General features: G+C 47.4%; 1 protein-coding gene across 18 annotated transcripts in view; it reads right to left on the bottom strand.

The window, feature by feature from the left end:
- Positions 1-26300, bottom strand: part of LOC137423266 (protein phosphatase 1 regulatory subunit 12A) — a 356467-nt gene that overhangs the window by 118616 nt on the left and 211551 nt on the right. For 8 of the 18 annotated variants that reach the window (XM_078774432.1, XM_078774435.1, XM_078774439.1 and 5 more), the window contains 5 exons: positions 26295-26300; positions 25937-26065; positions 2894-3046; positions 1115-1171; positions 477-590 (listed from right to left, as the gene is read on the bottom strand). The exon at positions 26295-26300 is cut by the window's right edge and continues 107 nt beyond it. In XM_078774432.1, the coding sequence (XP_078630558.1) occupies positions 477-590; positions 1115-1171; positions 2894-3046; positions 25937-26065; positions 26295-26300 (459 nt within the window). The remainder of the gene's footprint in view (positions 1-476; positions 591-1114; positions 1172-2893; positions 3047-25936; positions 26066-26294) is intronic. The other 10 variants (XM_078774443.1, XM_078774444.1, XM_078774447.1 and 7 more) reach the window with 3 other exon arrangements.

Here is a 26300-nt window from a genome sequence, read left to right as displayed (position 1 = left end):
CGATAACCCGTGAACCAAAAACTGTCCGTAAATGTCCACAAACTAAATTATACAATTCAACGAAAGTCCCTCATCTGGGAGAGAGGCACAGAGCTTGGACTGTGCCATCTATGACATCACTTCAGTAGGCAGGAGAGGGGTGGAGCTTGGACTGTTTATTTTACTTGTGCACAGCGGATGCATCCCAGTATCTGCTTGTAGAATGCAAGCGCATATGTAAATATATTTCCTTGTATGTAAACACACTTGTATGTAAATAAATTTCCCCTTTAAAACCTCTAAATCCAAACTGAATCAAACCATCAGTTTGCATTTGAGGATCTTAAAGAAAAGCAACCTTTGGGAAAGTAGGTGATGTTTAAATCTTCTTTGTTTCAGTCAAAGAAGAAGTGAAACAATGTATTTCAAAAGTTCAAAGGAACCATTACACAGTGGGGTTATAAAAAACACAGCAATTATCTGTTGGATATTTTTACCTGCGTCTCTCCCTGTTCTCTGAGCTGCCACCTGCATCTGTAGGAACCGTCGCTGGGAGCGAAGCGGTGACATTGGACGGTCGAGTTCCATCTTCACGCTGACCATACGAGTCACTGAAAATGTTAACACATAGTCATACAAACGGCATGGATATCCTTCAAAGCAGAAACACACATGACCATACTCGACTCTATTCGGTCCAAAGTTATTTATAAACTTACTGCCAAGGCCCAAGTTTCACTGCAGGTTAAACTCGATGCCAAATCTTACATAGCTCATGGATATCAAATGGAGATCCCACCATAAATATCGATGACAACTATATCATTCGATACATAGGATGTTCACTTCCTGTCACAAATAACTGATAATGCAGCAACGCTGTGCATGGGGTGGGATGTGATGGGATAGGCATGACACAATCAAAAGGGCAAAAGAATATCGTGAAAAGGAAATCAATCAGTGAAAGATCGGGCCAATAAAAATGCATGAAGGGAGGAGGAGCTTTGGTGCAAGAATAATTTTGTGCTCAACCACTTTGCATAGTACACCTTCACCCCTCATCGTTGACACCTTAACCCGATTAAATATGAACAATCCACTCACTGAAACAAAAATAATTAAAACAACTTCTTACTTTCTTGGAGGACCTGAATTACAACCCAACCACCACTCATTGTGTGAAAACAGGACCCTGCACAACCAATACCAGACAGGGTAATGAGTTAATCAACCGGAACAAAAGCAATGTGGCCTCATAAATGATACTCGGCTCTTACAGAAGAGCAGAAGAGAAAGGGTGGCAAACCTTCACCAATTAAAGGCTTAAATAAATAATTAAATAAATAAAGTCCACGGCCCAAGGAATGTGTAAGATGGAAAAGTGATGCTGGAACAATAACAACTCAAATGCCCAAAATAGCAATCACGCTTCTACATGAAGCAGTTGGTACTGTACAACGGCTACCTTGCAATCACACTGAACACATGCTCCAAGAATTGCAGGCTATTCACACCGATTGGCCAAAATCAGCTGGCTGCTCCATAACACCAAAGATGGTAAATGTTGGGAACCGCGACTTGATCCCAAGTGTCAGAAAGACAATCCCAAAGCAGTTACCTCATCCACAAAGGCAAAAGAAAAGGGTGAAAAGTCACAACCGAAAGCAACATAAGCCAAGTGTAGACCAACCCAAAGACAGATTAGAAGACTTGTTTAATCAGTATTGCATTACCAGATTAAAATAGAGTACACTACCATGTAGAACAACGTCAGGTCGAGCAACATTATTCCCATATTAAACGAATAGCCAGGGCCCTTAGGGATATTTTGGGGCCGTTTGGTTCAAATTCTTCCAAAAGCACCAAATTTGGCCCAGATGTTGCCCATGCCATACTCTTTCGATTTTTGACGGGCGCCAAGACGGGCGCCCCCCCCCCCCGGGGGCCCCATATTGGCGAAATACTAAATGGCCGCCACCCGGATTAGAGGAAAATCAGTTAAATAACCAAAAGGGTTGGAATCATGTATGATACCACTTTTCAGGGGTTTTCGAGGTCAAGGAATCCAATTATGATGTTATTTTGATGATTCGAGGTCAAGGTCAACCCGCAAGGTCATCTTAAAGGTCATTTTTGAGTCAAACATGTCGGCTTTTGAGTTTTTTGTCAAGATTTACGCAAGGTTCACCATTTTATGTTTCTGGGTTGGGTAATCGAACTCTGACCTTATTTTTGACAATTAGAGGAAATATTTACATGTCTATTTCCTAATTTTCAGGCATATGCAATTCATCAGTCTAATTACAAAGGTACGGATTTTGATGTTTTATGAACTGTATGCCATATCCTTGTGTTTAATTTTTGTGCGATCATGATCCGGGTTCATGTATACATGATTGTATACATGTCATAAATATGACGTCATAGGTCATGTGACCTGGCGGCCATATTGGATTTTATGAAAACCTTAAAAATGGATCCCTGCCTTCATTTTTCGATCGATTCATTTTGAACTTTGACCACTTATAGTAGGCCATGTGATTGGATGCATATCCTAATTATGACGTCATCGGTCAGGTGACATGGCGGGATGGACCGGTATGGTCCCCGGATCATACCGCCCTTGGCGCCCGTCAAAAATCGAAAGAGTATGGCATGGGCAACATCTGCGCCAAATTTGATGCTTTTGGAAGAATTTGAACCAAAATATCCCAAAGGGCCCTGACTATAAAGGAAAATATAACCTTAATCAATTTTGCAGATACCAAAATGATCAGGTTTTTAAGATAACTTCGGCACAAACAACGATTTCAAAATTTTGGAACCATCCACGAAAGGTTGGAAAACAAAAACAAAAAATATTCCTGTCAACATTTTCTGCTCTCTGAAGGTAACTAGTTTACTATGGTAGTACCTTCTAATTGGAATTCTGTGGGGAAACTGGTTGCGGTCGATTCCTCCATTGTTGGGGAAGTGTTTGAACGAAGGTCGGCCATCCGGCTCTCCATAAAGGCTCGTTAATCGTGGAACACTACTGCTCCGGCCTACTGCCAGCAAGTAAGACTCACTGCGTGGTAACATCACATCAGCCACAAAGCACAAAACGAAGAAATACAGATATTAACTTACAATCAGGACATGTATGCTAGGGAAAGGGCAACATGTAATGAAATAACGTCTTCAAACGTGCCCGAGGGGCAATACGACCATGCTCACGCATGACTATATGCACAGTTTATGAGGATCTATTACACTTATGCGATTGACAAAACATACTTACTCTCAGCATCTCGAGGTTCAGCACAAAGGGGAATATATGAAAGTAAAGCAAAAAAAGTGAAAACAGCACAAGGTAAACTGGAAAAGGTAATTGGACAACAGCCTTCTGAATAAAGGCAGCAGACCATATACTAACAATTCCATCAAAGCAGGTATTAAGCAATTAAAGCGTAAGGAATAATTATTTTTGAATCCCCCCCAAAAAAAACGAACTTGGTTATTCTTCCACATTGTTGAATTTCCACATTCTCTTCCACATTGTTGAATTCCCTACCAGCAATTTTTAATTTTGTACACGATCGAGGCTCATGAAAGAACACGATAATAGAGGATAGATGTGTAGAAACAGATGGGCAAGTGACATGAAGCACAAGGACAAGGAATAAGCAGTGCATTAATGAATGGGCAGGTGGAAGCTTGCATGTACAAAGATTGTGATATCGTGGGCATGCAAAGTGTTAATGTGTGTAAAAAAAAAAAAAAAAATCATGGATGAGGATAGAAACCGACATGAGATGGCAGTGTACTGCCACTGTTAAAGCCAACGTGTGATCAGGGCTGACTGATAAAGCTTTTCATGACTATGTGCGTCGGTCAACAATGCAATGCTTTTGAATATTACTCATTTTTACGTTAACTATATTTGTTTCAGGTGAAGCGACAAGATTTGGTTGATGAGAAAGATTGAGAGTGAATAGAGAAAGTAATGAGAGTGAATGGAGAAAGAAAAGAAAATGTGCACGCACACACGCACACGCACGCACGCACACACACACACACACACACACACACACACACACACACACACACACACACACACACACAAACAAACACGTACACGAATACACACAAAAACACACACACACACACACACACACACACACACACACACACACACACACACACACACACACACACACACACAACATCCAAGAGACTTTACTCTGGATAAAAAAAAATAGAGTTGTCCCATTCAAGTCACAAATGGCATTATATTTCTGTCTCATAGGTTCACAGTTTTTGGATTATGACCATGTTGACCTTTAGCACCAAAGACATAATGGGTAGAGGAGGTGGGGGATCTGAATTCTTGCTAATTGGTATCTCTGTGATTTGCAAACTGAAGAAATTTCGTTTTGTTTTGCTCTTTTCGTTTCCCCATTTTTTTTCATTTTTCTCTTCCACACATTGCTTGCCATGGTGGTATGCTTTATGCACTGCATGTATACTCAATGTCGTAAAGCCAAAGTCTCACAATGTCTTCATGAACTACTTGGAAGAAGCATGGCACCATTTTGAGCTTCTTTTATCCTTTTCCTTCAAAGAAATCTCAAACTAAGATCACTTACACCTGATCGATGAATACAAGAGTGCCAAAAGCTACACTTTAGTAATAACCGAATTCAGACTCAAACACAACACTTGTGAGATTGCACTTTGATGCAGGTGTAGGAATCATCCATTCATGAACCACAAATTATTTTCTATTTACAAGCATCACAATGCAGTTGCCAAGATAATTTGCAGAGGTTTATAGGAAAACCACTTTTGGAAAACCATAATCTCACAAAATTACAGCAACAAACTTTGCCAAGCAATACGTCAGTGAGGGTAACAAAGACAATGAACGCAACATTGACATAAGGACACTATAGTACATTTGATCTCAATTAAAGGTCACAAGAAAAAATTTCAGATCACATGAGACAGTGAGAGAGAGAGAAAAGAGAGATAAGTAAAAGAGAGAACATGAAATATTGCATTTGAGTGTGGGTCGGCAAAATGATTATCGAAGGGCACATGACCTTTGACCTGTTGAACCCAAAAATTGAATCAGTTTGTATGGATTTTGTATTATATTCCATACTTGTGACAAGTGTGGCTGGAATCCCTTCAGTGGTTCAGAGGTTTTCATGGTCACACAACGGATGCACACACACAGACAGACTGAAGGATGGATAAAATGCTAATAAAATGCGTCCGGCCTTTGGCTGCAGATGCATAAAAAGAAGAAGAAGAAGAAGCAAAGATAGACACTTGAGCGCATAGGAACACAAACATGACTTGCTGTGATTAAATGATGACTGATCAACAATTCATTATTTTCAGTTTTCCTCTCTACAAGGAGGCGTTTTTTCTTTGTTGTTTTTTTAAATACAGAATTGAGGCTCGTGTAAGAGCTAACACATTGAACATGAAAACATGCACAGACACACAAAACATGCAATGAAGGGAGCAGAAGACAAGAGGGGGAGAGAGGGAAGCAACACGAGCACAACAACAGAAGAGAACATGGACGCCGGTAGATCTGTGGAAGGGGGAGGGCTGGGGGAGGAGGGAGGGGTACACGGTACAAAGCAAATGAACATTTCTAGGAACCCCAGGAAAGAAGATGGGTATTCAAAGAGGCAGATTTGGGGTGTTTTCACGGGGGTAGAAAAGATCAAGGTTTTGGATGGGGGAAAATAAGAGATTGTGGTGAACAGCTGTTTTAAATGCCTGGAGGGAGAAGAGGGATTGAAGAGAGTGTGGGAGTTTGTTCCAGAGGCAGGAGAAAAGAGGAATGAAAGAGTGAAGGTGAATAGAGAGTCTTGATTTTGACAATTTCACTAGAAGAGGGTTGCTAACAGATCTTGTGTGTCCTGCAAGAATATTTGGGTGATAGAGCACAGACAGAGCAGGGGGAGCAAGGCCTGAGAGGTGTCAGTAGAAGACAAAAAGACCACCTACTTGCCTGCGGTGAGAGAGAGAGAGAGAGAGAGAGAGAGAGAGAGAGAGAGAGAGAGAGAGAGAGAGAGAGAGAGAGAGAGAGAGAGAGAGAGAGAGAGAAAGGCCCTCAGAATCAGCTTCATCAACGGAGATTCCAATGATTCTGAATGCTTTGGTTTCAACCACGTGAAGCCGAGCTAGGTGTGAGGCAGGAGCACCACCCCAGAGGGGAGAGCAGTATTCCATTGAGCTGCGGATGAAAGCTTTGTATGTGGGTGAAGAGCTCACAAGTGCCCAGAAAGGACATCGCACGACGGAGCCCAGTCGGCGACTGGCTTTTGAGGCCAACTTGGAAATATGGTTTTCCCAGGAAAGATCGTGGCAGATATTGAGACCCAAAAGCTTGAGTGATAGAACTTCTTCAAAAGGATTGTTGAGAAAGTAGATGGGAGGGTTGTCCAGTTGGTCTTTTCGGAGAGACAAAGTGAGAGTGTGAGATTTGTCAGGATTGAAGGACATGTTCCACTTGTTTGACCAGTTTGTGATATTGTCCAGGTCTGCAGAGAGTGAAGAGGTTGCTGCCTGCCGATCTGAGGGTTGGGATATGGAGCGGCAGAGAGTGGAGTCATCAGCAAAGAGATAGAGAGGATTTTCCAGAGTCGGAGAGATCATTAACGAAGACCAGAAAAAGCACAGGGCCCAGGACACTGTCTTGAGGAACTCCAGCCTGAACAGGAAGGGGAGAAGAGAGAATTCCATTCAGCGTCACACGTTGACTGCAACCAGAAAGGAAGTCTGCAAACCATGCGTGGAGGTTTCCATGGGCACCATACGAGGAGAGCTTGGTGAGCAGGGCGGAGTGCCAGACTGTTTGGAAGGCACGAGAAATGTCAAGGGAGACAGCTCTGATTTTCTGTTTGGCATTGAGGACTTCCATCCATTGTTGAGTCAGCAGAAGCAGCATGTCCAGAGTAGAATGGCCTGGTATGAATCCAAATTGATGATCCGAGATCAAGCCATTGGAGAAGAGGAAGGATTTGATGTCGGAAGCGATGATCGATTCCATGACCTTCCTGATTATTGGGAGCAGGCTGATTGGTCTGTAGTTGCAAGGATCTGTTTTTGCACCTTTGTGTAAAGCGGTAATGTTGGCGGATTTCCAATCAGATGGCAGATGACCTTCGGCAAAAGAGAGGGTGAAGAGAATTTAAAGAGGGTGTGAAAGAGCTGCAGAGCAGGATTATAGGACCCTTGGGCTAATGCCGTCTGGTCCAATTGCAGAATCAGAGTCGAGGTTTAACAGAAACTTCTCCACCTTGTCAGAAGAGAAGGATACAAAGTCCATGAGCAGCTGGGTACGACTGGGTACGGTGGGTACAGAGAGAGATGAGTTTGGGATACAAGATTTTGAGGCAAACACAGAGTTGAGGCATACGGCTTTGTCACTTGCGGCGTCAGCTGTGTAGCCATTTGAGGTAAGGGAGGGGATGGAGGGGGAACAAACACCAGAAACAGATTTGACCAGACACCACCAGGATTTGGAGGAAGGAGACAGGTTTGAGAGTTGTCTTGAGAGTAGAGAGATAGGGAGTGCTTCCTGGCTCTCTTGAGGGTAGACACACTTGTTCGGAGCTTTGTGATTCTTTCTTTCTTTCTTTCTTAGAAAGGAACTGAGATTGCCTTCAGTTGGATTAGCCTTCCAAGAGGCAAAGGCAAGTTGTTTCAGGGCAACTTCCTCACCACAAGTTTCAGTGTACCATGATGGGAGGAAGGGTATGACAACTGAAGACAAGATGGGATACATCTGTGCATGAGAGAGAGCAGTTTGCTTTGGAAGAATTCCCAGGAAGAGTTGATGTCAGGGGCAGTAGAGATGGCAGACCATCCAGATGATTGATGGCTGCTTCAAGACAATGCCAGTCGGCCTGAGTGAAAGGCAAGACTCGTCGATGCTGAGGAGGCTCTCTGAGAATGGCCAGAGTGATATCCACTTTAACAAGCAAATGATCAGAAGAACCGATTGGAGCAGAAGAAGAGCAGCAGACATTTGCAGGGAAGTTTGCCATAACCAAGTGTAGAAGAGAAGATGCTCCGTTGACTGAGATCCGGGTCGGGGAATTGACAGATTGTGTCAGTCCCAATGAGTCGCAGAAGTCATTTGTTGAGATGCCATGGCTGGTGAGAGAGGAACCCACACCCAGCCAGCTGGCATGATAGTTGAAGTCGCCACATATGAGGAAGAGAGAGTTGGGATGAGTGGATAGAAGTTGGTCCATGTTATCAGACAGCGATATGTAGATTGAGTCATCACTGTTTGGAGGACGGTACAAAACACATATGAACAAAAGGTGGGAGCGGAGAGGAAGCCGTAGTCAGATGTACTCCTGGGGGTGGGGTGGAGAGAGGGCAGTGCAAGGAGAGTGAGGAAGAGAGTTTTTGAAAAAGATAGCAACCCCACCACCAGGACAAGGCTCAGGTCTATCATACCAGAGGAGGGAGTAACCAGGAAGAGATATTAAGGAATCATCGGTTCAGCGTTGGATATATACGTTAAGATATATAGGAATCATAGGATAGGTTCATGGAAAAGCAAGGTTATATCAACTGTGTGTGGGGTAGCAGGGAAACAAGTTGGCACAATCAGTAAGGGAATGAACAAATAGGAAAATAAGAAGAGCGAGAGAGAGAGAGAAAAGAAGAGGAGGAACTGAAATCAGCAAGCAAGAGGGTTGCATTAGGAAGGGTTATTGGGGGTAAACAAAATCATGGGTAAGAATGGAGGATGAAATGAGGTGGCAGTGCACTGCTTCCTGGAGTGAAGAGCGGGAAAGAACAGCCTCTTAACCCTCGACATTTTCACAATTTTTTCGCAATCGCTGGGGGTTTCAAATTCTTCTCTCGACTTTTTCTCGAGGGTCTTGCGCACATTTTGATACCACATACGTCCAAATCGGACTTACCGTTCAGGTGTCACACGACAATTAGTAGATGTCACATGGCCTAAAAAAAAAAACTGCAATTTTGCACATGTTTTTGTTCAACAAACACATGTGAATAAGGGTTACATGCATTAGACACTGATGGTGTAAACTAATTGGCTTGTAATTTCTTCTTTAGCATGTTGTCTAAAACATGCTGAATAATTATAGAAAAATGGAATTAGGCAATAATTAGATACATTAACATATGAAAAAAATAATTATACCATCACGTTCATTACATGATGATCTATGCGTGTGCAAATTTTTAAGTGAATCGGACCATCGGCAACCGAGATCAGTCAGGGAAAGCTCAAAATCACCCAGTTCAGTTAAGGTTAAGGATGGTTCCATATATGGGAGAAGAGAGGAACAAAGGAGTTGAGATGTACAGTCAGCCTGATTTTTGGAAGTTTAACTGAGGGTGGGGGAGGGGTGAGTTACTAGAAGAACACATGCAATTTGGAGTTGCTAAGGAGGGTCAGAGGAAAGCAGGCAGAGGGAACAATATCCGAGAAGAAGGGGTAAAAAGCAGAGAAAACAGAAGTTAGAATTTTCCAATGTACTGTATTTGGGGAAAGAGTGATTAGATAAGTGCTCGCAGCATTATATAGCCTCAGACTGAAGAAAGCAAGACACAATCAGGACTATCCAATAATACCTTATATATAACCATATATATATATATATATATATACAGTGAAACCTTGACTTACGAGTTTAATTCGTTCTGTGACCGAGCTCGTAACTCAATTTGCTTGTTTCTCAAATTAAATTTCCCCATTAAAATGAATTGAAATGCTATTAATTCGTTCCAGCCCCCCAAAAACCACACCAATTTTTTTTGAAATATATATATATAAATATCTCGCGCTTTATATTTCACCTGTATGCAGCATACAAGTTGGCAGGATGGCCTGGACTGGAGGTACGCACACTTGACTCTAAACTGTCCAGCCTGGGTTTGAATCCCGACCCAGCTATAACCTGTCATGTCGGTGTTTCACAGGCAGGGTGATTCATCAATGTGTGTACCGCTAAACTGGGCGCCCCGTTTGCGTCCCATTAGTTGTTGGATGTTAAGGATCTCACCGTGTCTTCCACAAAGAGAAGGCGAGCTATCGCCGGCACTCTGAACAAGTTGTGGCCTGGCATGCTCTTCTCCTCTGCCGTTATATACGTCCTCCTCGGCATCTTTTTCCAGAAGAGCCCTGTCTCGTCACAGTTGAAGATTTGCTGGGGGATGTATCCTTCGGCTTCTATCAGTTCGGCAAAAGTTATAATAAAATCTTCAGCTGCCTTCACATCCGAGCTTGCTGCCTCACCATGCCTGACGACGGAGTGAATGCCGGTCCTCTTCTTAAAATTAATCAAACCATCCCCGACTGCCTTTGAATGACTCTTCCGATGCCTCGTCCGTTGATGTTCCCGCCGTCTGCTGCACCAAATCCCCGTAAATGTCTCGTGCCTTCTCACAGATGATGCTCTCGGTCACGGTATCTCCTGCGAGCTGCTTCTCCGTCAACCACACAAACAACAACTTCTCCATCTCTTCATGGACAGAGATCCGGAGCTTTGAAATAATCGTAACGCCCTTGGCTGGCGTTATAGCCTTTATCAACTCCTTCTGCTTCAAAATCGTACATATCGTAGAAGTACTACGATCGTACTGCCTCGCCAAGTCGACAACACGCACACCTCGCTCATGTTTTTCGACGATTGCGTGTTTTATATCCAAGCACATCATCCTCTTCTTCTTCTCAGCACTGCCCTTGGCACTCAATTTCTTAGGACCCATGGATAAAACTAAGAAATTTTCCAAAATAACCAAAATGCGAAAACAAAGCAGCAGCGATATACGGCAGAGATGCTTGCACGGCAAGCTAACCACGTGACCTGAACGCTCGTTGGGCCACCTCGTGGCGGGTGGCGTAAGCTCGTAACTCAGATCTCGGCTCGCATCACAAAGCAAAAAACCGACCGGGGCGACGGCTCGTATCTCGGAAAACTCGTAAGTTGGTGCACTCGTAAGTCAAGGTTTCACTGTATGTATGTATGCATGCATGCATGCATGCATGTATGTACGTATGTGTGTCTATATGCAGTCACGTGAAAAAGTAAGTACACCCCATGTAAAGTTTTGACTTTTTCAACTTACAGCTATTTGATCTTCATTTCAACAATATTGACAGATAAAGGTGATATAATATAACAAATATCATGAAACATTTACATTTTGTAGTCCATTGTATAATTTAAATAAACCTAAAAGCAAATTTCGCATGTGGAAAAAGTAAGTCCACCCCAACATTTATCACTACTTCAAATACGTAAAATTAGAATCAGGTGCACCAGCTCAGGTGCAAATGATTAGAACATCGTTAGAGAGGATCTTGGAGGAACCTGTCTTATTTAAACCTCAGACATTTAGTTTGGTTTACTCTTTGTTGTTGAAGTGTGCGGCGTCGCCACGCCTCGATCAAAAGAGCTCTCTGATGCCTTCAGAAAGAAGGTTATAGATGCCTACGAGTCTGGGAAGGGATTTAAAAAGATCTCCAAACAATTTGAAATCAATCATTTGACTGTCCGGAAGATCATATACAAGTGGAGAAGATTGCAAACAACTGCCAACTTGTTCAGGCCAGGCCGCCCCAGCATGTTCAGCCCGAGAGCAGACCGCAAGATGCTGAAAGAAGTCTCTAAGAACCCCAGAATGTCATCACGGGACCTACAGGTAGCTCTTGCCACTGTTGATGTCAAAGTGCATGAGTCTACCATTAGAAAGAGGCTGCACAAATTTGATCTACATGGTAGGTGTGCCAGGAGGAAACCTTTGCTGTCCAGAAAGAACATCAAGGCAAGACTAAAGTTTGCCAATGAACACCTGGGCAAAGATCAGCACTTCTGGAACAATATGCTCTGGACAGATGAGTCAAAGGTAGAGCTATTTGGCCACAGTACCAGAAGACATGTTTGGCAAAAACCAAAGACAGTATTTGACCACAAGAACCTGATACCAACTGTAAAGCATGGTGGTGGAAATATTATGGTTTGGGGCAGCGTTGCTGCATCAGGGCCAGGGCAGCTCACCATCATGGAATCTACTATGAATTCTTCATTGTACCAGAGGGTATTGCACCTTCATTCACCTTCATTGTGCATGCAAGAAACCCCTCAAACATCGCACAGCTGAAAGAATTCTGCATGGAGGAGTGGGCAAAAATTTCTCCCAGTCGATGTCAGAGACTGGTAGACAGTTATAAGAAACGTCGACTTGAGGTTGTTTCTGCCAAAGGGGCCAATACCACTTATTAGAGGCAAGGGTGTACTTACTTGTTGCACATGCGAAATTTGCATTTCTGTTTATTTAAATTATACAATGGACTACAAAATGTAAATGTTTCATGATATTTGCTATATTATATCACCTTTATCTATCAATATTGTTGAAATGAAGATCAAATAGCTGTATGTTGAAATATGTTGAAAAAGTCAAAACTTTACATGGGGTGTACTAAGTACTTACTTTTTCACGTGACTGTGTGTGTGTGTGTGTGTGTGTGTGTGTGTGTGTGTGTGTGTGTGTGTGTATATATTATATATATATATATATATATATATATATATATACACACACACACACACACACACACACACACACACACACACACACACACACACACACACACACACACACACACACACACACACACACACACACACACACACACACACTCTCCTCGAGTTACGACGGGGGTACATTCCGACAAGCAGGTCGTAAGTCGAAGTCGTCTTATGTCGAATCACCCCTCATGGACTCATTATATATTACTTTAAAGCGCGGCGTTACACGCGCTGCTTTGCGAGCAAGGAGGAAGCGGACAAGCTGTAACTTATAAGCGTCTTTATTTCAGGAGCTCACTGTAACACTGGCGTGCTCCGGGCTGCGCGCCCGGTGTATCTCATGAGGCCACGCCTACCCCTCGGGCGTGGCCACCGCCCACTTGGTGCGCGGAATGACGTCACCACGCCAGTGGGCTTTTGTGTCCGCCACACGCGCCCCCCCAGAATTCCCGCGCACCTGGAGGGCCAGTTTGCGGGGCAGACGAATGACCCGGCCGAAGCGCCCCCTGGCGATCGGCGGCGTCCGGGGTGCAGGGATGCCAGGTGGGATGCCCCTGGCTGCCCCTGGGATGGGTGCAGGACCGGGGGGCGGCGTGGCGGCGCGGTGCCGGGGGTCCGCCCGTAGGGGGGCGGCCCCGACGTGGGGGTCGGGCCACTGGCGGTGGATGGTCCACGTCGAGGTGGGCCGGCTTGAGGCGGTCCACCGAAACGCGGTCAGGAGTACCGCCGATGTCCAGGGTGAAGTGCTTCGCCCCGGTCTCCAGCACGCGGAAAGGCCCGTCGTACGGGGGCCGCAGTGGTGTCCGGTGGGCATCGTGTCGGACGAAGACGTACTCCGCCATGCGAAGCTCCGGGGCGACGTGCGTCGGTGGGTGCCCGTGGCATGCCGTTGGCACCGGGGCGAACCTCTGGGCGGTCTCTTGCAGAGCGGAGCGCTGCTGTGCCGCGGACCATGGTGCCGTGGAGTCGGGGAGGAACTCGCCCGGCACCCGCAGCGGTTGCCCGAAGACCAACTCCGCCGCGGATGCGCGCAGGTCCTCCTTGGGCGCCGTCCGGAGGCCCAGCAGGACCCAGGGGAGCCTGTCGACCCAGCCACCGTCGCGGAGGGTGGCCCGGAACGCGGCCTTCAATGAGCGGTGAAATCGCTCACACAGGCCGTTAGCCTGGGGGTGGTAGGCCGTGGTTCGGTGCAGCCGGACCCCGAGCCCCTGCGCGACCGCCCCCCAGAGCTCCGAGGTGAACTGGGGGCCGCGGTCGGACGAGGTGTCTTAGGGGGCGCCGAACCGGGCGACCCAGGTGGCGATGAAAGCCTGCGCGACATCGGCCGCCGTTGTCGACGCCAAGGGCACGGCCTCCGGCCACCGGGTGCTGCGGTCCACCATGGTGAGGACGTAGGTGAAACCCCGCGAGGGGGGCAGAGGTCCCACCAGGTCCACGTGGACGTGGTCAAACCGGCGTTCCGGCACCGTGAACGGGGCCAACGGGGCCTGGGTGTGCCGGTGCACCTTGGCGCGCTGGCACGCGAGGCACGTCCTGGCCCAGCCGCGGACGGCCTTCCGGAGGCCATGCCAGACGAACTTGTCGGCGATCAGCCTTTGGGAGGCCCTCGCGCCCGGGTGGGACAGGCCGTGGATGGCGTCAAACACCTGGCGCTGCCAGCCCGCGGGCACGATGGGGCGAGGACGCCCGAGGGAGACGTCGCACAAGAGGGCCGCGCCCGCGCCGTCGAACGGCACCTCGGTGACGCGGAGGCCCGTGACGGCGGTCCGCAAGGCCTGGACGTCGGGGTCAGCGGCCTGGTCCGCTGCCATCCGGGCATAGTCGATGCCGAGGTGGACTGCGTGGGCGACGGCCCGGGAAAGGCAATCCGCCACCGGGTTGTCCTTCCCCGCGACGTGCTGGATGTCCGTCGTGTACTCGGACACGGCCGAGAGGTGACGCTGCTGCCGGGCCGACCACGGCTCGGTGACCTTGCCCATCGCGAAGATCAGCGGCTTGTGGTCGACGAAGGCAGTGAACGCACGGCCCTCGAGCAGATGGCGGAAGTGCCTGACCGCCAAGTGAAGCCCGAGAAACTCGCGGTCGAAGGTACTGTAACGGCGTTCGGGCGGGCGAAGCTGCCGGCTAAAGAACGCCAGCGGTTGCCAAGCTCCACGCACACATTGCTCGTGCACCGCGCCCACCGCGTAGTCCGAGGCATCGGTGGTGAGGGCGATCGGTGCATCGGGCGCCGGGTGCGCGAGCATGGTGGCGTTAGCCAAGGCGAGCTTCGCGCCCGTGAACGCCGTGTCCATCTGCTCGGTCCAGGTAACGTCGCTTTTGCCCGGCTTACCTCGGAGAGCTTCGTGCAGGGGGCGCAGGAGCTGGGCGATACGGGGCAGGAACCGATGGTAAAAGTTCACCATGCCTAGGAACTCCTGCAGCCCTCTGATCGTGCGGGGGCGCGGAAACCCCTTCACCGCCTCCACCTTGGCCGGCAGGGGGACGGCTCCGTGCCTGGTGACACGGTGCCCCAGAAAATCGATTATGGCGGCGCCGAACCGGCACTTTGCGGGGTTCACAATCAGGCCATGCTGGCCCAGGCGTTCGAAGAGCGTGCGGAGGTGGCGTAGGTGCTCTTCGCGGGACGCGCTGGCGACGAGGATATCGTCCAGGTAGACGTAGGCAAAATCCAAGTCGCGCAGGACGCTGTCCATCAGTCGCTGGAACGCCTGAGCCGCATTCTTCAGACCGAAGGGCATGCGCAGGGACTCGAAGAGTCCGAATGGCGTGATGACCGCCGTCTTCGGGACATCCTCCGGCCTGACGGGGACCTGATGGTAGCCGCGTATGAGGTCCACCTTCGAGAAGAAGGACATGCCCGCCAAACGGGCGGAAAAGTCCTGAATGTGGGGGACGGGGTAGCGGTCGGGAGTCGTGGCGTCATTGAGATGGCGATAGTCCCCGCACGGTCGCCATCCCCCGCCGGGCTTCGGCACGATGTGCAGCGGCGACGCCCAAGCGCTCTCTGAGCGCCGAACGATGCCGAGTCGCTCCAGGGTAGCGAACTCCGCTTTTGCCACCGCCAGCTTCGTCGGCTCGAGGTGGCGTGCCCGGGCGTAGACTGGTGGCCCGACGGTGGGGATGTGATGGGCCACCCCGTGCTTGACGGCCCCCGCCGAGAAGGTGGGCCGCGTGAGGGCCGGGAAGCCGGCGAGGAGGCGGGTGAATGCGTCCGCTGCCGGAAGCGTACAGACCAACGTGGCCGGAACCGAACCGTTCGGCAAGCCGCTTGGCAAGCCGCTCGTTGAGCTGCTCGGCGAGCTGGGCAACCCACAAGCGAGCGAGCTGAACGTCTCGGCCTGGACAAGACGTCTGCGCTTGACGTCGACCAGGAGCCCATTAGCGCACAGGAAGTCCGCGCCAAGCAGTGCCATGGGCACGTCGGCGGTGACGAACGTCCATCGGAAAACCTGCCCTCCGAACCGCAGAGAGAGGCAGCGTTATCCATACGTACGGATGGGCGTCCCGTTCGCGGCAAGCAGCGCGGGGCCCCCACCCGCGGCGTGCTTGTCTGACGTGCCGGCGGGAACGACACTCACCTGCGCTCCCGTGTCGCACAGGTAACGGCGCCCGGAGAAGGTGTCCGTTATGAACAGCAGGCTGCTCGAACGGCCGGCGCTCATCGCCACTATTGAGCGCCGGCCCGGGCGTTTCCCGACCTATTGAAGGAGCATGGCGGATGACACTGCCGAGCTTCGTGGCCGAACTTGGCGTGGAACCAGCACCAGGTGGTGGAGCTGGAGGAGCGCGGCTAGCTCCGCCAGGCCGGTGGAGTTGGCGGGTTTCCCCGCGGTGGCGGTTTTCGCCGCGGCGGTGGGCGGGGCGTGGCGGCGGTCACGAGGTGCATATGAGCATGCTGCGTATGCTGTATAAGCTGATGCTGTGGATCAGCAGCATTAGCAGCATCAGCCACGAGGGCCGTGACGGCCACTCCGACTCTCGCCCGCGTGTCCGAAGCGGCGAAGTACTTGTCCGCCTCGGCTGCCAATGCTCGGGGTTCCGTTAGCCCGGTCCCGGCCAACGCGAGGCGAACCTGCGCTGGAAGTTGGCGACGGAAAAGCGCCCGGAATAGAGAACCGGGGGCTTCGTCGCCCAACAGTGACAGCATATGGTCCATTCGGACCGACGGGCGCGTGTCACCGAGCTCGGGGAGATCCAGGAGGCGGTCGACCCGTGCGTCGTCCGTGAGGCCGAACGTGGCTAGGAGTAGCCGCTTGAGTGCCTCGTACTTGTGGCCGTCCGGTGGGTGGCGAAGGACGGACACAACTCGAGCGGCTGTGCCGGGCCCGAGGGAGGCGACGACGTGGCAATAGCGCATGTCATCGCCGGTGAGGCGCCGAAGCTGAAATTGGGCTTCGGCCTGGACGAACCAGACTTCGGCCTGAGCCTCCCAAAATTCGGGAAGTTTGATGAAGTTGGCCATGGCAATGGCGTCGCGTGTGGAAGGATCGCTCCGGCAGATCCAACGTCGAGGGGGTCACCAGTAAAGCGCGGCGTTACACGCGCTGCTTGCGAGCAAGGAGGAAGCGGACAAGTGGTAACTTATAAGCGTCTTTATTTCAGGAGCTCACTGTAACACTGGCGCGCTCCGGGCTGCGTGCCCGGTGTATCTCATGAGGCCACGCCTACCCCTCGGGCGTGGCCACCGCCCACTTGGTGCGCGGAATGATGTCACCACGCCAGTGGGCTTTTGTGTCCGCCACAACTTATTACATACTTCCAAGTCCGTATTCCACCATAGCATCATTTGTTAAAAGTCATACAGACTAAATCCCATAATCCAATCCAATCCATGCACTGTACAATAAGTAAAATAAATAAAAGGGTTGAAATAAAAGACTTTATGACATTACAATGCGTTTTACTGTACAAAAAAAGCTTACAGAAATCCAGGTACATATAATGAGGTACACAAATAATGTGGCACTGTAATAAGAAGTGATAAAGTACCCGATAACATAAACACATATAAACACACAAATCAGTCCTTTGTACAAGATGGCTGGTCATCCATCAGTGGTGACGCAGATGTGGAAGCTGTGGGAGATGCGGGAGATGAGGATGGGAGATGAGCGGGATGAGGGAGGGAGATGAGCGGGATGAGGGAGGGAGATGTGGGAGGAGGGAGATGAGGGAGGAGGGAGATGAGGAGGGAGGGAGATGAGGGAGGGGGAGGGAGATGAGGGAGGGGGGAGGGAGATGAGGGAGGAGGGAGGGAGATGAGGGCGATGAAGGAGATGAGGGACATGAGGGAGGGAGATGAGAGATGGAGGGAGATGAGGGAGTGAGGGAGGAAGGAAGGTGAGGAAGGGAGGGAGGAAGGAAGGAAGGTGAGGAAGGGAGGAAGGAAGGTGAGGAAGGGAGGGAGGAAGGAAGGTGAGGAAGGAAGGTGAGGAAGGGAGAGAGATTAGGGAGGGAGATGAGGGAGAAAGGGAGGAAGGGGAGGGGGGAGTGGTGGCGGCAGGAGTCGTTTTCTTAAAGAAAACGTTGAGAGTGGACCACACAGTTTGCTTCTTTTTCTCGTCATATATTTCTCTATAACAACGAAGAGCCTCTTGTAGTTGTCGGTCGAGCTTGGCAAAATGATCGACATTCATGTCCACACTGGCGGTCACCTGTCGGCCTTTATTGAAGACGGTGAATGCTTCAGCCAATCCTTTCACAGTGATCATTTTCTCCAGTTTGTCCTCTTCGTTTTTCGCTCCTCTAATTCAATTAAGTCTTCATTAGATAACTCTCCCGGCGCAAACTCCACCAATTCTTCCACGACAACTTCGAGCTCTAAACGTCTGGCTAACTTCACAATTTTTCCACCAATCTCGTCCATCATGTCGTCCTTGTTGAAACCGTCGAACGAATTAACATGACGTTTCAGACACTTCCTCCCAGGCTGCAGCAATATTCTTGATACACTGAAGAACGTTGTAACTTTTCCAAAAGTCACGTAACGTTCTCGAGCTGCAAGATTATTTTCATTTTTAACTCCAGGTCGATCGCCTTTTTCTTCTTTTTCTCCGATCAATCAGTGGATGCACTCTTCCTCTTGCAAGACATGATGATGGCAGTACGGTACACACACACTTATAGGCGATGGAGCATAAGGGATGTTGTCAGCGCGAGGCACAAGGAGCAACTGAGATTTTTGCGACGGTCGTAAGTGCGAGTCTTCGGAAGTCGCCTTCGTCGTAACTCGAGGAGAGTGTGTATATATACGGTATATATATTGTCGCGCAACTCTGGTTAACACCAGAGTCGCGGATGGCCTAAACGGTCTTATTGGAGGCAATGACCAAACACGGATTTTACTCTGGTCGCGTGGGAGGAAGGAGGAGAATGGAAGCTGCACAAGCGCTCAACTGCGACACTCCAACACTCCGACCCTGTAGGGGCAATCAACTCAAGCGGGCACAGGTTTGAATGGGAAAGCAAAATAATACAAGGGTTTATTCAAAATAAAAGCAAGGACAGGAAAATGCACGCGCCGGTAATAAAATATCCTAAATCCTATATTAGGGATCCCGCACACCAGACTCAACAAATACAGACGGGGGGATGGATTAAAGGAAAATAATGGTCTCGTCGTGTAAAATGTAATCGCGGATGCGGCCTTATCTCGTCTGTTGTCTTGTGTTGTTTGCCGTCCAACACGGCCCCGTTCGGCGTCCCACGCGGCCCTCTCCGACCGCCTCCGAGCACCACCAGGCCTCGCTCCAAGCACCACAGCAACGCGAAGGCCCGAGCCAGCACCCACTCCATTCGCACACGAGGCCTCAAAACAGGAAAAGCACCGTGCGTCCAACGCAGGCTAGCGGCTCCAAGCGAGGTCAAAAGCAAGCGAACTCCACTCGGGCTACACCTCAGCCCAACTCGGGCTAACTCGTGCTGCGAACTCCTCTTCTGCTCATGCGCCAACCAGCTCAACCCTGCTTGCCAACTGCGTGCACTCCAGCGCGTCTCAAGACTCACTCTCGAACCCACTACTCTGAACCAACTGCTGCACACCAACTCTCCACACCCCGAATACACAATCGCGTTCGGCCCTCGCTGATCTCTCCTGGCCAACTCCCGCGCAACTCTCTGCACCAGCTCACTCACTCCACTCTGACCAAAAGTCCTGCCGCGCCTCGTATCACTCCGCGGCGGTGCCGTCAGCCTTGGCGCGCCACCCAATCAGTGGCCTCCACCGACTCGTTGGCTCGCTCAGGCCCCTTCCTACCACACCACCCCAACACTCGTTCTCTGTTCCTTGGTCATAGCGTGTGGTACTCAAGGTGGATAGGCCTGTAGGAGGTGTAAATGGCGGCGGCCATGCGGCGGTGTCCTGGCCTGGTTTCCTTCCTAAGTCATGTCGGGGGGAGGGCGTTATTTAGTGTTGCACTAAGGACTTGTTGGAATGTCTATGTGGTGTGCAGTGCCAAAAGGGACAAAGGTTTGGCTAACCAGGTGAGGACACACAGGGGCGCTACTCTTTAATCCTTAACTCTACTTCTTAACAAACGAACCTCCTGTTAGATTCACAAGTATACTCCTTACCCGACAAAACGCCTCCACATGAAGAACTTATTACAGGTAGTTTTCCTTACCGTGACACCTCGAAGCATGTTACCTACTCAGCACTGTCTGCTCTACATATCACTACCCCGCCAGACATTATATATATATATATATATATATATATATATATATATATATACACACACAGTATATATATATATATATATATATATATATATATATATATATATATATATATATATATATATATATATATACTGTGTGTGTATATATATATATATATATATATATATACTGTGTGTGTATATATATATATATATATATATATATATATATATATATATATATATATATATATATACACAAAGAATTAAGTTAAGCACCCCTACACAACGAATTAAGGTAAGCACCCCCTAATATATATTCTTTGTGTATATGTATACATTGGCATATATTCTAAGGTATGTGAGATCAAATAATGATTGGTATGACATTAGCAATTATCCATTGATGAAATTGAGTGATCAAAGTGAAAAAAAGTGATTGGTTGAGTCAGTGATCCGATCACGTGGGTCCTACACACGTTATTGACGCAAAGATCGCTAGAGGTCTTCTCAGAACAATGACTGTACGTTAGAAAACATAAACGTCATCCACACTGTCCGTGATGGACCTATAGCTCCATACTTAAATTGAGGTGAAAATATGCCTAAAATTCCCAAAAAATTTCACCTTAAATTATTCAGAATAAAATATTGAAAACGGCATGATTGTTATGTTTTTATGTGACCATAATATCACTTCTCCAGAAAATATAGCAATATCATGGGTATATTACACTGTTTTGACGACAACAAACTTGTAATGTGCGAGGTTGTAAAAAAACGGGGGGGGTGCTTAACTTAATTCTTTGTGTATATATATATATATATATATATATATATATATATATATATATATATATATATATATATATAAAGTTCAAGACACATGGAGGATATTATGACGGAAGATTATAAGTTAACACAGAACAATTAGACTGAAGAGAGTTGGCAGACAAAGGAGAAGCAGCCAGCAATGGTCACTTGACAGACAGGGACAAAAGATAGAGGAAAACCAAATGGTGACAACGATCTTTCATCTGAAGTACATTTATGCATCAACACTGGTAACCAGATCCAAAAAGCTACTGAGCACTGTCTCTACTCAGACCATCTGGAACCACGTTCAAGCACACGTTTCAGTTGTGCCACATTTTCCATGAGCTGGTTTTAGACCAGGAGCCCAGAAGGTTTATTCAAGTGAAAAGCGCCGAAGCAACTGACCACGTGGGTTGAAAGGGTTCCTCAGATATTGAGGAAAGTAGGATTTCAGCAATTGTTTCCTTACTTTGGGCGCTTTTGGGCGGGAAAAATATGACCCTTAATTACTGCATTTTTGCAGTAACTTTTGCAAAAGTTGCAAAAGTTTTTGCAAAAATTGCATTTTTGTAATGACTGACCATGAAAACATGGGTGCAGACAGCAGATTTGTGATACTCCCATGTATAGATGTCCAGATATTGAGAGAAATAGGATTTTCAGCAGAGGTTTCCTTCTTTTTTTTTTTGTATACAAGATCGAGGCTCGTGAAAGAGCGAAAACTTGGGTGCTTTTGGGCAGGAAAGACACAACCCTGGCTAAGGAGAAATGCATTTTTATAATGATTGACCATGAAAACATGGGTGTAGACACCAGATTTGTGATACTGCCATGTATAGTTTTCCAGATATTGATGAAAATAGGATTTTCGGTAATGGCGTCCCTATTTTGGGCGATTTGGGCGGGAAGGCACCGGCCCTGACCCGGCAGCAATGCATTTTTGTGATGTGGGGGTAGAACCCTTTCAACCCACGTGGTCAGTTGCTTCGGCGCTTTTCACTTGAATAAACCTTCTGGGCGCCTGGTCTATTTGTATTGCGCACCCTTGGTTCAGGTCAGCATCTCGACTCAGTAAATTTTGGAAGAACCATGAAAATGGGACCAACAAGCCTGCTTGAACAGTACAATAAAACGTCTGTTCCATTACATGCATTATTCACATTACAGGAGAGATGGAGGGAAATACCAAAGTGTCATCACTCTCAATTATCAAGGGGCATTGTGTAGCTCACACAGATTTGAGATTGAGACCATGCTGACCTTGGTCACTGCAGTCGAAAACAACTTGATGCAACAAACTATCGATGTAAGGAAACATGGAAGGGAAGTGAGTCCTCCCTGATTCCATTCCTTCCAAACCCCCCTCCACCCCCACCCCCTCCAAACTCCCCGCCTCCCCTGACCCCAAATTATATGGGGGCCATGTAGATAAACCCACCCAGCTCTCATAATCCCATGGTCATTGGAGAAGCAGGTAGCTAGACAAAGTCAACAGCACCCACAGGGAAGTAAACGGGAGGGATGGCATGGGTGGGGGAAAGGGGTTGGGGGAGGGGAACCTGACAATGTTGAATGAGGAATGTTGCAATTGAAAATTGGGAAAAGAAACTGCCAGACAAGTAACCAGAAGTCGAAAACAACTTGAAGGTGACGACAATATAAATCTCTATTATTATATGCCTTCAGAGCCTATGAATCTCAAAACAAAACAAAAAATGCAACCTCTAACACTTCCCTGCTCATTATAATCTCGTGACAGTGGCTACGCCACACCATGCTCCAGCCACTGCAATTACATCACTGTTAATCAAAAAAGACGTGCATTTTACTAATCAACAACAGTGCGGATGCCCTCTTGTTTTTGCACTTGGAAACCATAAATTAGCAATTACCCCATTACAAGCAGTGCCCACACACGCCTGTGTAAAGCATTCATTAATTTTCATTGAGGAGTAGGCCGACAGAATAATGAAACCTGCTTTGCGCTCCTTCATTGCTGGTGGATAAACCAAGTTCATTACCTTCCTCAACTACTCAACTCCAAAAAATATAAACTCGAGCAAGAACACAATTTTGTGTTGTTACTTTCTTTCTTTTTCCTTCCCAAAATCAAAAAAAAGACAAGAAAGAAAATTGTCATTATTTTATACTTCCTTATTCAAAATTATTGTTGTACTTCGTTATTCAATTTCCACTTTTATCATAAATAGGCACTGGGTGCAGTTTCTCCCTCTACCCACTCTCTGACCAGCATGGTTGCCACCAAAACATTCCAACTGCTTCGTAAACAAGCAATATGGACAGACAGACACCGCCTTATGCATTCTCACTCCTTAAAACTAAGAAACAACCTAACATTAACACAGCATGACCATGACAAGGAAAACTCAAAGTCGAAACCCAGGCTATTTCACAAAAGTACCAACAATTAGCTTGTGCACAAACTGCTGGCAGCAGAGCTACAAAGGGTTATCAAACTGGACAGCAAGGGTAAACAAGATAGGGCAAAAAGGATACACAAAAGTGCTTTCAATGAAAACTAGCAGTGGCAGCATTCGATTTTAATAAAAAAGCAAAAATATTAGATAGAGGGTTTTTAAGCACAGTAAGAAGTATTAAACAGGGTGTCCCATAAAAATAAAACAATTGTAAGCTAATTAACCCTATTTTAACCCAACCCCAATTTATCAGATTTGCAGATTGCATTGCTTCCTCCAGTCCTCTCTTCTTTCCTGTCCATATATTTGATTGCTCGTGTCCATGAGTTGCACCATTGCCCCCCCCCCCCCCCCCCGCCTTGTCATTTAATATGCTCCGTCACCTTGCTCTTCCATGAGCCTCAATCTTGTGGAGAAAAAAATGCAAACAACAGTTTTGTTTTTGTCCTAGGATTATGAGAATGTGTCAATGTATATGCCTCCGCTCACGTTTTTCTTTATTTTTTTTGGATACTTAGTCGAGGATCGTATAAGAGCTAACACATAGAACATATAATAAAGGGAGCGGGACACAAGAGGGAAAGAGAGAGGGAAGCACAACAACAGCAGAGAACAGGGACATCGGGAGATCTGTGGAAGAGAGAGGGCTGGGGCGGGGTACACGGGATAAACAAGATGGACACTACAGCAGCTTTCATGAAAGAAAACGGAATTTTAAAAAAAAATGTGGATTTGAGGTGGATTAAGGGGGGCAGAAAGGATCAAGGTTTTGGATGAGGGGTTTTTGAGGTTTTGTCGATGTATATATGTATACACACAAAAGTGGAATGGGTAGGACAGTGTATAGGGTGCCGAGCACCAAGCCAGGTGTCGTGTATGCCAGGATTTGATGAGGTTAAGGATGTATCGTGTAAAATCTCTTGTCTACAGGCAAAGCCAGGCTTGGACGAGAGGTGAGTGGATATAAGCATATATAGAGCTGTGTGCCAGGCTACAACAATCGCCCATGGGACAGTAAAGAGGACTTCACATGCCTCCGGTCTAATGTCTTGCAGTGAAACCCCAATAGTTTGTGGGACGTTGCTGTGAGGGCACCACCCAGGAAGGAAGCCGGCCAATTGGAAGGCTGCATGTGCGCTGAAGGGCCGGCCCTCAGGAAGATAAAAGCTGGGGACTCGGTTGCAGGAAAAGCTCTTGCTGGTTGTTCTTCACAACACCCTTATTCACCGTCACTCTCAAATTGTCTTCCCTCACTGCTTTGTGGTTGAACAGGAATTCTCAAGCAAACTGTGAGGTGGATCAGCCGGAAAGAGCTCTTCTCAGCATTGGCTGTGGTTCAAGGTCGACACAGGAGCTGGAAACGGGAGTTCAAGGTTACAGCCTCAAGTCCTTGCCTGTTTCCCCTTTGTTGTGTGTGTATATGATTGGCACCATAGTTGGGCTTAGGTTATTTAGTTTAATTTATTCCCGTATCAAGTACATGTGCTCCCGTATACATTTGTCCTTTTAGCGCCAGGTCTGTCAGTTTATTTATGATAATCTAGTCTTCCCTCCCGTATTTCTTTAATAAAATATTTTATTTGTAAGAGGCATCTTCCCACTTTTGCGTGTGCTTGGACCAACCTCCAGTTTCAGAACGCATTTGGACAGCCTTTGGGGAATATTATTTTGTAATCGGTACACGTAACAAGCCTGGTGTTGGGCTAGCGGCTAGGGTGCCAGCTTAGGATCCTAGGATCCTGGGTTCGAATCCCGGTCGATCGCTGAATTAACACCAGGGGGGTTGACTCAGCCTGTCATCCTTCCGAGGTCGGCTAATTGAGTACCAGTTCACTGGTAATTCCCTGTGTGTCGTAAAAAGGCGACAAAAAGGGTTGGCGGCAGGAAGGGCATCCGGCCGTAAAACATCGCTTCAAAAAAGGGGACCAAAAAACAACAACAACCACGGTCCCCGAAAAAGGCCAACCCCCGCTTTGCAGGGAAAAATGGCCTCTAAAGGTGGTTTTAATCGGTACACGTATTCCCACTATTAGAGTGTGAATGGATAAGCAAGTGCTGTTGCTCGCAGGATCATTTGGCCATTCACAGAGGTCTTGGACCTCCGGCACAGAGAGTCCACATTAGCAGGACCCCCAACACAACAAAACACACACACATGCACACACACACACCATGGTAAGTAAACCACTAGTGCTAAATTATATCATCTTGGAAAGATATATTTAAAAGGGATTTAAAAAATAAGGAATATACAAACTCAGCCCAAAGACCAGAAAGCCACAAGCATTCATTTTAGCTTTTCAGTTAACAGACATAGAATGGTCATTTATTTCAAAAATACTGCCAATCAATTTGAAGTAGTTTGTGCTGTCATTGGACGTGCCTCTTGTCATAACATTTAAAGTGCATCTCTCATGTTGCCAGAATATTTCAACCTAAGCTGGAGGCATACCTGCGCCGGTACGAAGGTGGCATCTGCCCGGTGCCTGTTGTGCCATCTCCTATTGGGCCAAGTATCGACTCTTTCTTTTCATCATCGTATCGCCGTCGTAATAAACTACCAAAATGTCCAGTTGAGTCTCTGCAAAAGCATCGTAATCCACATGCAATCAACAAAACTGTCATGATACACAAATGCAAGCCCATGCCATATGTCATCATGAAGACTCTGCAATGGGACCATTTCTTGCACATAGTAATGCACAAACAGCAGATGAAAACTGCAAAAAACATTGACTGCTGTTTGAGACTAGAATATCACTAAAAACATTAATTTAAACAATATTTTGCCTTCTGTTAGCATTATCTACCGGTTC

This window comes from Myxine glutinosa, chromosome 3, assembly GCF_964187855.1.
Source record: "Myxine glutinosa chromosome 3, kmMyxGlut1.1, whole genome shotgun sequence".
Lineage (NCBI taxonomy): Eukaryota > Metazoa > Chordata > Myxini > Myxiniformes > Myxinidae > Myxine > Myxine glutinosa.
Note: the sequence above shows the minus strand (reverse complement) of the source record. Positions and strands in the feature narration are given on the sequence as shown.